The sequence below is a fragment of the Zasmidium cellare genome (genome assembly GCF_010093935.1).
Source record: "Zasmidium cellare ATCC 36951 unplaced genomic scaffold M409scaffold_22, whole genome shotgun sequence".
NCBI lineage: Eukaryota > Fungi > Ascomycota > Dothideomycetes > Mycosphaerellales > Mycosphaerellaceae > Zasmidium > Zasmidium cellare.
In genome coordinates this window covers 372,578-385,077 of record NW_022986966.1, presented here as the reverse complement: position 1 = coordinate 385,077, position 12,500 = coordinate 372,578, and the positions used below count along the sequence as shown (strand labels likewise).

Sequence of the window (12,500 nt, the reverse complement as noted above, 5' to 3'; positions counted from 1 at the left end):
GATGTCACATCCTTCCTTCCCCTCTACACCTTGTAGCCCTCCAACTCCCTCTCCGTCCACTCCCACAACTTCGCCGCCAACTCATCATCCGCCGCCGCAGGCACCAAACTTCCCCTCAACCCCACAGGCTCATAATACGTCCCATTCACCACCTGTCTGGGCCCATCCCCCAACGGCGCCGTCGCAGCCCACTGCTGATTCCACGCACACTGCTCCGGCGGGATCATAAACGACCACGACGTGGTGTAGACAAGCGCTTTCTGCCAGAACGTCAGGCCGCCGACGAGCCCCGTCGCGGAGACGCCGGGGTGGACGGACACGGAGGTGATGCTCGGGTGGTGTTTGGCGTAGGCGCGGGCGTAGAGGAGGTTGGCGAGTTTGGACTGGCCGTAGCGCATCCACTCGCCCATGATGGGGAAGATGTCGGTTTGCGGCGTTTTGAGCTTGTCGAAGAGGATGCCGCCGGTGGGGTGGCCGCGGTGGCCTAGGGAGGTGTCCCAGACGATGCGGACGTCGTGGCCTTTTTGGGCGGTGGCTTCGAGGAGCGGGGTGAGGAGTTTGACGAGGAGGGCGTGGCCGACGTGGTTGGTGCCGAATTGGATCTCGTAGCCGTCTTTTGTGAGGCCTGCGGGGACGGCCATGATGCCGGCGTTGCAGGAGAGGATGTCGAGTCTGGATTCTTTTGAGAGGAAGTGCTTGGCTGCGTCGCGGACTGCGTCGTGGGAGGCGAGGTCGCATTTTAGGAAAGTGACTGGTGTATTTGGGTATTTCGCCTTGGCTTCTTCGGCCACCTTGTCGGCGGATGGCTGTGATCTTCCGGTGAAGTAGATGTGTGCCGGGTTATGCGCGGCAAAGGACAGGACAGATTCTTTTCCCAGTCCGCCTGTACCACCGGTGATGAGGAGGACCTTGCCTGAGAGGTCGGGAATCTCCTTTTCAGCATCGAAGACAGGCTTCTTCATCAGATTGAGTGCCCACGCCATGGTGATGTATCTTTCTCTGGTTCTTCAAGCCTGGCAATGGACTCGAGAGCTTTCAATGTTGTGTCTTTGTTGTCGTTGGAAGTGGGGTCGAAAGAGTTGAAACTGGAATGCTGTCTCACACCTTACCTGCTCGCGGCTCGTTTTTATATCGCACCTACATCATCGTCCCAAGCCATTGACAAGACTCCAGTTCTAGGCGAATACCGGTCGTACTCGCACCTTATTGCCGCCGCCGTGACAAGACTTCGCAAAGTGCTGCCCTTCGCGTGCCCTCAGCTGGCAGGAATAGAGTTGCGGGTTGCTTGGCAACGGCTGCGGCGGGTGCGGCCGCTGGCTTCGGTTCCATGTTCTCCCGACGGGACAGGAGAGACACCTCACTCACTGTCTCATCGTCTTGGTATCTACGAAAAATGCTTCTGCCTGGTGTATATGCCAGACGACGATGCAAGCCGCAGTTAAAGTCCGGATCGTGAGAATCAGCTGTGACGCTTCTTACGTGCGAAAGCAATATGCAATGGCGGATAGTGTAGCACTTCATGCCGAAATATTCCGGACGGCTCAGTGCCAACAATGACGGCTTCTTTCTGGACGCTACCAAGAATCACCATACGTATAGGGCGCGTACGGACTTATTCTACAAGATTTTGAAGTTCTCCCCGATACTCTGACCCTCGAGTGCCTCCCTCCTGCTCTTGCTCGCCGGATCGAAATATGGACGCTCTCCAATACCAACAGCTCTGTTCCCAGCACGATCACCCAGGCCATCAAAATCAAATGTCGCGCAATGGAACGTATTCCGGTTATCCCATAAGGCTATGTCGTTCACATTTTGCCAATGGAACCGGCATTGCAGGTCATGGTTGTCCTTTAGGAGGGTCTTGAACCATCCCAGGAACATGGCGCTTTCTTCGACTGTGACGTTGTTGATGAACTGGGCGTGCTGGCCAACGGGATACACGCTCTTCCACCCGGTGACGGGATTGGTGCGGACCACTGGATGAACTGCTGTGAGGGAACTACCGACGTTCCCTGGGGAGCCGCGAGGCTTGGTGTAGAGATCGATGTTACTCCTCTCAGCGGCGGCGATAAAGTCTGGGCGAGAGAATGTGCAGGTCAAGCCCTCCAAGAATTTCTGGACTGGAGGCGAAATGCGATCATAAATCTCGTACCCTGATGCCCACAGAGTGTCTCCGCCGGTCTTGGGCAACTGGGTCAGACGAAGGCTAGAGTAATCGGCTGGGACAGGTTCAAAGGCGATGTCGCTGTGCCATTGGTCGCTGCTTTGCTTCTTGTGGCAGCGACCGTCCTGCCCCTCGACCGAGTAGAGCTTCTTGAACAGCCTCGAGCTGATGGTGGAAATTTGCTGGTCTGGATCCCTCTTCTCGTCGACTTCACCCTCTGAGTTGAGCACAGGATGGATGTGGAGTGTCGAACTTGATGGCTTCCCAGCAAGTTGACCCATTCGATGGACGAGTTCCTTCTGGAGATCGTTGGTCAGGCTGTCTTGCTTGCGGAAAAATACCACTCCGCGGGAAGAGACTGCCATCAAGTCAACAACAACATACATCTCAACCCATTCGTCTTCTTACTTGTATAGGCCAGCTCCCTGAGCAGCTCATGTGCGTTCGGAGCTTGAAGCCAGTCCACAAGATCGACTTTAGGGAACTCTCGACCGATGACTGGAGTCAGATCGAATTGCTCATAGTGATCAAGAATCCCCGTTGGCTTCAATGGCGTGGTCTTTATGCCATTGCCGTTGGAGTGACCACTCTCCGCCCGCAGAGACACATTCTCCGAAGCATCCTCAAGACTTGTTGCGATTGGAGCCATTTTGGACTCTTTGGCTAGGTAAGAAGTATATCCACAAGCGTCTTCTGGTAAGGTGATAGAGAATGACTTAACTCTACTGCCTGGCTTTCAACTTAACGTCAAATCCTTTTGTGGACACCACTGCCGTGGTTGAGGCGATGTAACAGCTGCGTGAGCTGCCACTGATCAGACAGCTCGATGTGACGTGATTGCTGAGCTCTCTTGCGTTGCGATCAGGGTCTATCCATATCGACTTCGCGATCTATCGCGACTCTGCGCATCGAAATGGACCACCGACTAATTCACTCACATGTACAACTAGTGACTTTACAGGCGCCATGTGACAGCCACGTGCAAGGCGTACTTTTTGTCCCAAAAGGTGAATATCGAGAGACTCGTGAAGAGTCCCCGCAGCGGAGACATGGAGCTACGAGTGTATTCACCTGCCAGCTCGCTGGAAAGCTTCCGCTTCAGGCTATAAGTACCGAGCATTTCTTCCTCTCTGAACATCAGCAAAAACAACCACAACCTGATTCGAGGTTCAAAAGGAGATCCATTCGTACAACCCATACACCATCCACAACACCTCAGACATGGCCGCCGACACCCTCACCATCGAACAAGAGTACGCCAACCGCGGCGCCTCCCTCCTCGACGCGGAGAAGAAAGCCATCGCCCTCTTCGACGAAATCGAGAAGACCCTCGTCCGCTCCGGCGTCCGCGAGAAGCAGCTCAGCGACGAGATTCACAAGCTCGCCAAGGAGCGGTATGGCGTCCGCACGCATTGGCACAAGCGTGTCGTTCGTGCTGGACCAAACACCCTCTCCCCATTCAAGGAGGACCCGCCGGATCGAGTGATCGAGGAGGATGACATCCTCTACGTCGACTTGGGCCCGGTGTTCGAGGAGTGGGAGGCGGATTTTGGACGGACGTTTGTGTTGGGGGAGAAGCCTGAGGCGGCGAAGGTGGCTATTCGGGATGCTCTTGATCCTGTTTGGTGAGCCAAACCTCCTACTATCCCTTCCACATCAACTCCACTAACCTCTTACCAGGCACGCCATCAAAGCCCGCTACGACGCCGACCCCACCATCACCGGCGAACGCCTCTTCGAGATCTCTGGCGAAGAAGCCGGCAAGCACGGCTACCAATGGGGCGCGAACATCGCCGGCCACATCGTCGGCTCCTTCCCGCACGAACGCATCCCGGACGGCATGACGCAGCTGTATATCATGAACGGCAATCATGAGAGTATGGCGAAGCTGGGCAAGGATGGGCATCGGCGGCATTGGATTTTGGAGGTTCATCTTCAGGATCCGATTGTGGGGGTTAAGGGGTTTATGGAGCAGTTGTTGACTGTTTAGAGTGGTGGTGATGAACTGGGGAGGGAGGGATGGTTGGGGGTTGGGGAAGGGGAGATTCTGAAGTTTGGCTTTTTGGAGAATTGGTCCTCTTGACCACGTCTTGCTTCTTCTTTGCCACCCTACGCCTCCCAAAAAGATCCAGCTGCGATGGAGTTCGAACGGTTGATTAGCTTGGCGCAGCTTTCATTCACTCACCATCCCCACAACACGTGAGAGATCCAGCGCGCCAGCCACAGCAGCTCTCATAGACACAAAATGTAAGACTATTGATTCAGCAAGTTCAAGACCAACCCGAAATACAGTCTCAAGTCCACTCATTCCCCCGTCTCAAAATTTCTGTCTTCGCCAAGTTTCTCGAAATGAATTGTCTCAGAAACTTCGACATGCAAGGCAATACCGGGGCTTCTTTGTCTCAACACCTTCGAGACAGTCGTAGAACAGACCGCACTGAAAGATGAACGTATGCTTAAACAGACATTCTCCACATCGTCAGTCCACGTCAATCAGTTACACAATCATCGAACATCAACAACAGACTCAGCACCCAAAATGAACCCCACAACCCCCAACAAACCCATCCCCCCCATCGATCCAACCACCCCCTCCCCCTCCCATCCCTCTCTCACCTCATCCAGACCCTCCCCCTCAACACCCACAAAATCCCGCACGCCAACACTGACCTACACGGAGCTCGAGTTGGCATGCGAGAACTTGAGCATCGGATGGGATGTTCAGAAGAAACAAATTCTGGAGTTGAAGGAGCGGAATGCGCGGCTGAGGGGGCTGCTTGGGAGGAAGGGGAGGGGGAGGGGGAGGAAGGGGGTTAGGTTTCGTAGTGGGAGGAAGAAGAAGGGGGAGAGGGAGGGGGTGGTGAATGATGATGCTTGGGTGGATGTTGAGGGATCGCAGGATCGGCCGGAAGCAACGACGACGACAACGACGGCGAGGCTTCTCGCCGAGAACGCAAGACTGCACCATCTGCTCCTGCAGACCATCAAATTCCGGAAACGATTCATCCCTATCCAAAACGCCCGCCACACTCGCCTCATACCAGCCTTGAAAGCCAAACTCACCCACCTCACCCACCACACTACAGACCTCCAAGCCGAAGTCGCCCACCTCCAAACCTCCCACGCCGACCTCCTCGCCCAAACCACCGCCCTCCAGCAACAACTCCAAACCCTCTGGACAGAAGGCACCGCCCTGCAGCAGCACGCCACGCACCTGACGCATGAGAACGAAACCCTGCACTCCACCATCAGCGACCTGAACAACGACCTCGCCTTCGCCACCTCCTACGCCCAACAAGCGCAGTCCTGCGTCGAGCGCCTCGCGGCCGTGAACGGGGAGTTGGAAATCGCGTTGGAGGGCCGGATATGCAAGCTCACGTCTGGACAGCCGGGTTGGTTGATGAGGCAACTCGATCTGCAGGAGAGGGAGATGGGGGGACGGGTCGAGGAAGTTGGGGCTTCTTCGAGTTCCGGGTCGGGGGTGCTTGGTCGGAGAGGAGGAGGGCGTGGTGCTGCTGCGAGGATGGATCGAGGAAGACGGGATCTTGCTGTGATCGAAGGCCCTGACGACGAGGTCTGTGACTCCAGGTTTCGGAGCTTGATCGCGAGTCTCAGCCGTGTCCTGCACAGACGACGCTTGCGCCAGGAACAAGCTCATATCAATATGATGGGAGCGGTCTGGGTTGCGGTATTCTGGATGCTGTTTTCCGTATTCTTGCTCGTGGTGTTGAGGTAGCCGTACAGGACCTTGGTGCGAAGGCGATCCAGGGGTGGGAGGTTGTGGTAATTCGTGCTTTTGAATTGGTAAGGAGCGATTTGTAGTGGTTCTGAATCGGGACGTTGCGATGCACGCTATCCACACATTCTCGCTATTACAGCTCATTAGCATTGGCTGTTCCCGAGGTCCTGAATCAGTGTAAACGAAAAGGGAAAGTGACAGTTCGCTTTTCTGGTCTTTCAATCGAGCAAGTCTCCTCTCAGAGACCCGCCTCGTTTGATTTCCGCTTCAGAAGAGTTCTACCACTCCCGTCAGCTTCGACGTATATCAGGATAACGAGTATGAAAACAGAACGAACGCCACGCCTGCCATATGCATGCAGGCTCCTCGCCGGAGAACCATCTCCATGCCCCTGCGCCGCCGCTTTGCAAAACAAACAAATCGATCAAGAAATCCTCTCCTCTAATGCGAAACCCATGTCAAACAACAAAAGCAGGGGCGCCATTCAGCACTTGAATAGCGATGTATCATGCGAGCACAACACCAGCGCAATGCTCTCTTCTTTCTTCCTTCTGTAGTTTAGTAGTGTTGGTGGTAGCGACGGTTTGTGTGTGATGTGTGGCCTTTTTTTCCCAGCTGTGGTGGCGGTCGGCGCAGAATGTCTATATGTGCATCAAAGGCAACAGGCTTTTGTTCTTTTCCCCCGTGTCCAGTCTATGATTCCATGCGCTCCAGGCGCATTGTGATGTGCGTGTGCATGGAAGTGATGTCCGTCATGGCAATTCGGCGCTTTCATTGCGCTGTCGCTGGCCCCGAGCATGTGCCGTAAAGTCGTGAATCCCGCGCGTCTTTCGCGGGAGTTTCATCTGCGAACTGGGATCGCAAATTACTCCTTCTCACCGATGTGTCGTTCGCTCTCTGGCTTCCATGTGCCTGGGATCTTGTTAGTGATGCAATTTGTGCCAAACTTCGGAGATATGCTTACCTTCAAAAGTGTGGTGAACAAAGGCCATTGGATCGTCGATATCACCGGCGCCCATCTGTCCAACACCTGGCGAGAATGACGTGATGGGCAAGACAACAACATCGCCGACTTTTTTGGCCTGGGTAATACCGGTAAACTGCTGCCAGGTGATGTTGCCCTTGCTCGTGGACATGTCGAAGTAGTCTGGGTTGTTGAAGAATTTGAAGATGCTGTCCGTCCAGAGCGCTGGTCCTGTGAACTCGACCACGCTCTTCATGTGCTTCATATCCAGTTCTCCGGCCTTCTTTCTGCGCAGCGTCTCTTCAGTGATGGTTGCGACGATGTCGACGAGCACTGGATGTCCTGGCTTGCTCTGAATTGTCCACTGGCAGAACTGAATCCTGCGCGAGTACCAGTCGTGCCAATCTGGACGATCAGGGTCTGCCTCAATTCCCACCACCAATCCGTAGCTCGTTCTTGGTACCTCGGTGGGGACCCATTCTACCGCAGATTTGAGAGCGGTCGTATCGATATCGGTGTAGATACCACCTCGGGCGAGTAGGATGAGGTATCTGAAGAAATCGGCTTTGAGGACGGCGACAGGGAGGGCATCGTAGGCTTCTTGGACTTCGGGAATGCTGGCGTAGAAGTGACGGATGAGATGGACGGCGACTGAGTCAGTAATGACTTCGTGCACGAAACTGGGATGAAGTTCTGTCCATGACGCCTCTGCTGGCCTCCACTCTTCTTGAAAGTCTCCTGATGACGGGGTGTATTTCCATGTCTGCCAGATATAGGCGGGGAATTTGCCCTCGACATCGTATGGGAAGGTGTATGCGAGCTGCTGTCGCAGAGGCTTCAACTTCAAGTCTTCGAGGGCGATTTGCGGTTGTTTTGGCTTCTTGGACAACGCGACGCGGCCTTCCTGGTCGACATTGCTGGAGCCTCCAGTCGATTGAGGCTTCGTTACCTCGACGGGGATACTCGAGTGCTCAGGGCCGGCTTCGACGATCTTTCGGTTCTCTTCGTGGGTGCCAGTAGGTTTGGGGGAGTTGTTGATTTTGGTTGTTGCTACTTCGGGGGCAGTTGGGTGGTGGTTCCGTAAGAGCAGGAAGACGGTAAGTATTACGGCGGCGACAACGAGGGCGCGGCGGAAGGTGAGCATGATGGCTCTGGGGATAATATTATTAAGGACCGCCGAGCTGTCGCGGGGTCTGGAGGAGGTCGAAAAGAGTGACGGGAAGTGAGCGGCTGGCGAGTCGAGGAGGCGAGTTGGCAGGGCGTTGGCCTGTTAAGAAGAAAGCCAAAACGCGGGTGGGTGCGGTGAAGTTTGGGTAGGTAGGGTGCAGGTACGGTACGAGCAACGTCGTCGCAGCCCAGGAAGGCTCAGGCCGGACCCCGTGCGCGGTGGGCGTGCAAGGACAGCGACGTGGTGAATGATGCTGCTGAGAGGAGCGCTCGGACCCTGCTCGTTATTTTTGCCCCTGCAAACCCCGTTATTGGCTGCCGATGACGATGGCCATGTTTTTGGTAGAGGAAAAGTGCTCTCTGGAGGAGGGGACCCGGCGGTGGTTGGAATTAATGATTAGACGGCGAAGCGTACCTGATCAAGATTGTTATTTCACAGCCCTGCACCCATGCACTGTGGATGGCACATGCAGCACAGTCAGCCGGATGGCGCGATGGATAGATAGGCAGTGCTGGAAGAGCCTCTTGTTGCGTGTGCGACCGTGGGGGCAGCGGTGCTGATGATATGGCTGCGGCGAGAGGGACGAATGCTGCAGATGAGTGATAATGCGAACTGTGGTGCGCAATGTCACCGTCGCAGATTCCTCGCCCCGCCAGTCGGTACAATTCGAAGGCGATCCACCCAGTCTGCGATGCCCGTTGCAGCGGCCGCGTCGAGCGTTTCAGATGCTCCAGGAGGCGGGTTTCGCAGGCGTGTGGGCGAAAGCCGATCTTGGGGGGCGGCCATCACCATTTACATGTGCCTTTGGTGATTCCATCTTCCTCCTCCACCGCCGGATGTCATGACGTTACGTGTCAGCGCTTGCGCCGCCTGCTTCGCAGAGATGCACACTACGACGCGGCGACTGGAAGCGCGCAGCCTGCCGTCCCAAAGCCAACTGCCAGCTGCGACGACACTACAGCGGCCATAAGGACAGCCAGCCCTGAGAGCTGCGTTGCACCGCCAGCCCAGCCCAGCTACCGCGAATGCGCTCGCAGCTCGCAGCTCCTACCACAAGGGAACGCGCGTTCGGCGGCCATGCCATCCTGCATTGTCTGCTGCCCCGGACGGTTCATCCTCTGTGGCACCGAACAGAAAAGGAGTTTCTCCTGGGCTGCGAACAACACCAATATCTCAACGCCCGCCTAGCATCAACGGCTGTCCGTCGGTGGCTGAAACAGCCTATCCTCTCTCCGCCATGTCGTTTTCTGTACGTGACGTCGACAAGGTTTGACGTACAACACCAACACGCAGTACAGATGAACGGCCATTAGGAAGAACTTCCTCCCACAGCGACGACTTCCCGACGTGGAGGTTGCCGTGCACCAAGCACTAACCATCTGAAACACAGCATTGCGACACCTGCAGCACGCAAGGGAAGCTTGTGCAGTTCAATCGGTCGCCGTGTCGGGGCCGCGAGGGGCTTCGACATTTCTACACCAGTGGTTTGACTCAACTGCAGCACGCTCAAAGCACTTGTTGACTTCTGATCCGGCTATCCAGGTCGGTGGAGCCTCCCCTCTCTCCATCACACCCCAAGCTCCCCAAAGTCAACGCGTCCTGCGAGTGTCATCACTCCCACTCCATCCGGCGACGCTGTCCGAGTTCGTGGTTGGACTCCAGCGTCTCAAAACCCATCAAGCACTCGTCTGGACGACCAAGGAAAGGAGAATGAAAACAACGTGCTCTTCCGATACGAAAGTCTGTTACTATTTTCGCGCGACACTATACGAAGACGGCGCAAACGTTCGCAGATCTGAGTCTGAATGGACGCCGCACACGTTCGGCTAAGGAGTAATCAAGCTTTCGGTGGCAGCGCCGGATGGCGCAATGCACCTGCGAAGAAACTCTCGCTAAAGGTTTGACGTGGGAGGGCACTTCAAATCAACGAAAAGACCAACAACACTTGTTGGAATCAGATCTCACGTTCTGTGGACGCCTTTGATCAGACATACGAGATGCACCACCAAGCGAGCTAGCCTGCTATTTTCGCCGTCAGCACTTCCTCAACCATGGCACCACCAAAACGCCCAGCGCCAAAGCTTCCACCAAACCATTGGGCCCACTCGCACGTGAAAATGGTGGCTGCCATCCGCACGCCTCAACGAAAACCACTCTTCAACTATCGACAAGGGTATACGAACACCGTTCCAAGTTTTCGACCATTCCGGGCTCCACTACACGTGAACGGTGGCGTACCAAAGATTTCTCACCAGATAGCAGTCCGGCATCCCACGCATGATTGGAGTGGTGAAGCACCGCGTGCCTCCGAGATTTTAGATTGCTGTTGTGGACCTCTGTCTGGGAGGATCAGGAAGGAGCTTTCAGATTTGAGAGGAGTGCATACGTTGATGGATATTAACAAATGGTTGGCCAAAAGGCACGTCCCTTATGACACAGCCATAAGGGTGCTATTTATGCATTCATCTGACAGATATGGATGCCAGCCACCTCTCAATCACCGCGGAGACTACTGTCAACTCTTAGGCAGACCACGGAAGGCCATTGCGGTTAGCAAAATCACTGAAAGGTACCAGGAGCGGATTCGACAGCTTATCACGAGGTCTGCACTTCGGCCTTGCTAACCATTGATGAATACGGCCTTGGCTCGTCGGAATTCGTTCTCATCAACAGGTCGAACCTAGCATTTCGGCCATGGTGAACTGTTGGCAAGAGCATCATAATCCAGGCTTGGAATGGAGAAATCAAGCGATCTTCAATGTAAGTGCTGTCAATGCCGCCGTGTTCATCCTTGCTTCGCAAATCGCCCAGCAGACATGAGCATCCTTTGCACTCAACTGTTTTTAGCCAGCCACGTGTGAAGACGCTTTGCATTCGAATGAGTGAGCCGGCATGTCCTCCTCAATTTGCTCGCAGTGCAATTTTTATGCCAATTACAACGCTCGCGAGCTGTCTAAAAGTCATGTGAGCCACGAGGAACAGCTTGGTTGCCTTAAGAAGTCAGACAGATAACGACCCCGAGTGTTGCTCTTTGAGAAAAACGAGTCTCATCGATGAAGGTAACCGTTTTCTGTTTGTCACAGGTTCTTCTTCTCGTTGTTCACTGAATCCGATCCACAAAACTTCGACTTCATCTCAGTTTGGAGTCGACCTTGCATGTTATGAGCACCGCATTGAAAGTATAGCCACAATAGAGCAACAACTATTCACATTCGAGATTGCTAATCATATATCAACCATTCTGTCGACCTGCAGTATTGTTTGCAGCAAGATCTACCTCAGACGACGATCGTTAGCAAACTCGGTCGAAGGATTGCAGAAGACCTCCAAGAACCGACGACCACTCTCCATCTTTGGCAAAATGAACGGGAGCAGCTGGCGTGTTCTGCATTAGATGGGGGACACATCACCTCACCTCACCTTCTCTCAAGGTAAGAACGACATAAGAGGCAGTACATCTCACAGCGTATGAGCCAAACCTTTCTACTCCCTCATCATATCAACTTCACGTCCGAACAACCATAATGTCCAAAACCACCCACGAGAACCAACAAACCGCCGACCGCAACGCCTACCCTCTCAACCGCGACGTCCTCGCCTCCGCCCGCCTACACCTCCAACACCAAGTCTGGATCTCCTCCCTGCACTACCTCCTCCACCCATCCATCCCCCTCTCCCCACAACCACCAAAAACGCAACAACCCCAACCCAACCCCCTCCAAATCGCCGAAATCGGCAGCGGAACAGGCCTCTTCACCCTCCAACTCGCCTCCCACCTATCAACCCAGAACGTCCAAGCAGAAATCTATGCCTACGACCTCTCCCTCTCCCAATCCCCCCCTCAACCTTGGTGGCCCCCCAACACAACCTTCACCCCCCTCGACATCTTCGACCCGATCCCGCTCCACCTCATCTCAAAATACGACCTCCTCTGCTTACGCCATTTCATCTGCGTCATCCAATCGGGGAACCCCACGAGGTTGTTGAAGCAACTCCTGAGGATGCTGAAGCCGGGCGGCTGGCTGCAGTGGCAGGAGTGGGATATTTCGACGAATTGCCTGCTTTCCGCGGAGGGTGCAGTGGCGAAGGCGCCGAAGTTGAAGGCGTATATGGATCTCACGCAGGGTGTCACGGCGTTGCAGGAGCAGACGGCTTGGGTGAAGACTTTCCATACGCACCCACTCCTCGCGTCATCATCTCCGGAGGCGGAGTTGATTGTGCACGACCGGCATTGGACAGCCAAGGAGGTCTTTTTGTTGAAGCAGGAAATCGCCTTCTTGGGGGCGAGGGAGTGGAGTGAGAATTTGAGGGGGAGGGGGGAGGTGCGCGAGGCGGAGAGGATTGAGAGGGTGGCGAGGGAGGCGGAGGCGGAGTGTTGGGAGCAGGGCAGGGGGACGGTGGTGGATGGGGAGATGGTGACGTGGGTTTTGCGGAAGAAGGGAGGAGAGTAGCAGAGGACGGTAGC

The 12,500-nt window shown here is 55.0% G+C and overlaps 6 protein-coding genes across 6 annotated transcripts; 3 read left to right on the top strand and 3 right to left on the bottom strand.

Annotated features, from left to right (window-relative positions):
- Positions 1 to 23: 23 nt before the first annotated feature.
- On the bottom strand, positions 24 to 983 carry M409DRAFT_24304 (uncharacterized protein; the record flags this gene model as incomplete). The annotated part of the gene is made up of 1 exon (XM_033807181.1): positions 24 to 983. One exon carries the CDS (start codon positions 981 to 983, stop codon positions 24 to 26), a length of 960 nt encoding a protein of 319 aa, XP_033666344.1.
- Positions 984 to 1,617: 634 nt separating this feature from the next.
- On the bottom strand, positions 1,618 to 2,813 carry M409DRAFT_24303 (uncharacterized protein; the record flags this gene model as incomplete). The annotated part of the gene is made up of 2 exons (XM_033807180.1): positions 1,618 to 2,522; positions 2,573 to 2,813. 2 exons carry the CDS (start codon positions 2,811 to 2,813, stop codon positions 1,618 to 1,620), a joined length of 1,146 nt encoding a protein of 381 aa, XP_033666343.1.
- A 572-nt stretch (positions 2,814 to 3,385) lies between these two features.
- On the top strand, positions 3,386 to 4,154 carry M409DRAFT_67270 (uncharacterized protein; the record flags this gene model as incomplete). Its single annotated transcript, XM_033817328.1, has 2 exons — positions 3,386 to 3,789; positions 3,845 to 4,154. The coding sequence occupies 2 exons, from the start codon at positions 3,386 to 3,388 to the stop codon at positions 4,152 to 4,154; spliced, it is 714 nt and encodes a 237-aa protein (XP_033666342.1).
- A 549-nt stretch (positions 4,155 to 4,703) lies between these two features.
- On the top strand, positions 4,704 to 5,900 carry M409DRAFT_24301 (uncharacterized protein; the record flags this gene model as incomplete). The annotated part of the gene is made up of 1 exon (XM_033807179.1): positions 4,704 to 5,900. One exon carries the CDS (start codon positions 4,704 to 4,706, stop codon positions 5,898 to 5,900), a length of 1,197 nt encoding a protein of 398 aa, XP_033666341.1.
- Positions 5,901 to 6,768: 868 nt separating this feature from the next.
- M409DRAFT_24300 (glycosyltransferase family 32 protein) lies at positions 6,769 to 8,011 on the bottom strand (the record flags this gene model as incomplete). Its single annotated transcript, XM_033807178.1, has 2 exons — positions 6,769 to 6,815; positions 6,868 to 8,011. 2 exons carry the CDS (start codon positions 8,009 to 8,011, stop codon positions 6,769 to 6,771), a joined length of 1,191 nt encoding a protein of 396 aa, XP_033666340.1.
- A 3,548-nt stretch (positions 8,012 to 11,559) lies between these two features.
- M409DRAFT_24299 (uncharacterized protein) lies at positions 11,560 to 12,486 on the top strand (the record flags this gene model as incomplete). The annotated part of the gene is made up of 1 exon (XM_033807177.1): positions 11,560 to 12,486. The coding sequence occupies one exon, from the start codon at positions 11,560 to 11,562 to the stop codon at positions 12,484 to 12,486; it is 927 nt and encodes a 308-aa protein (XP_033666339.1).
- Between the last annotated feature and the right edge of the window lie 14 nt (positions 12,487 to 12,500).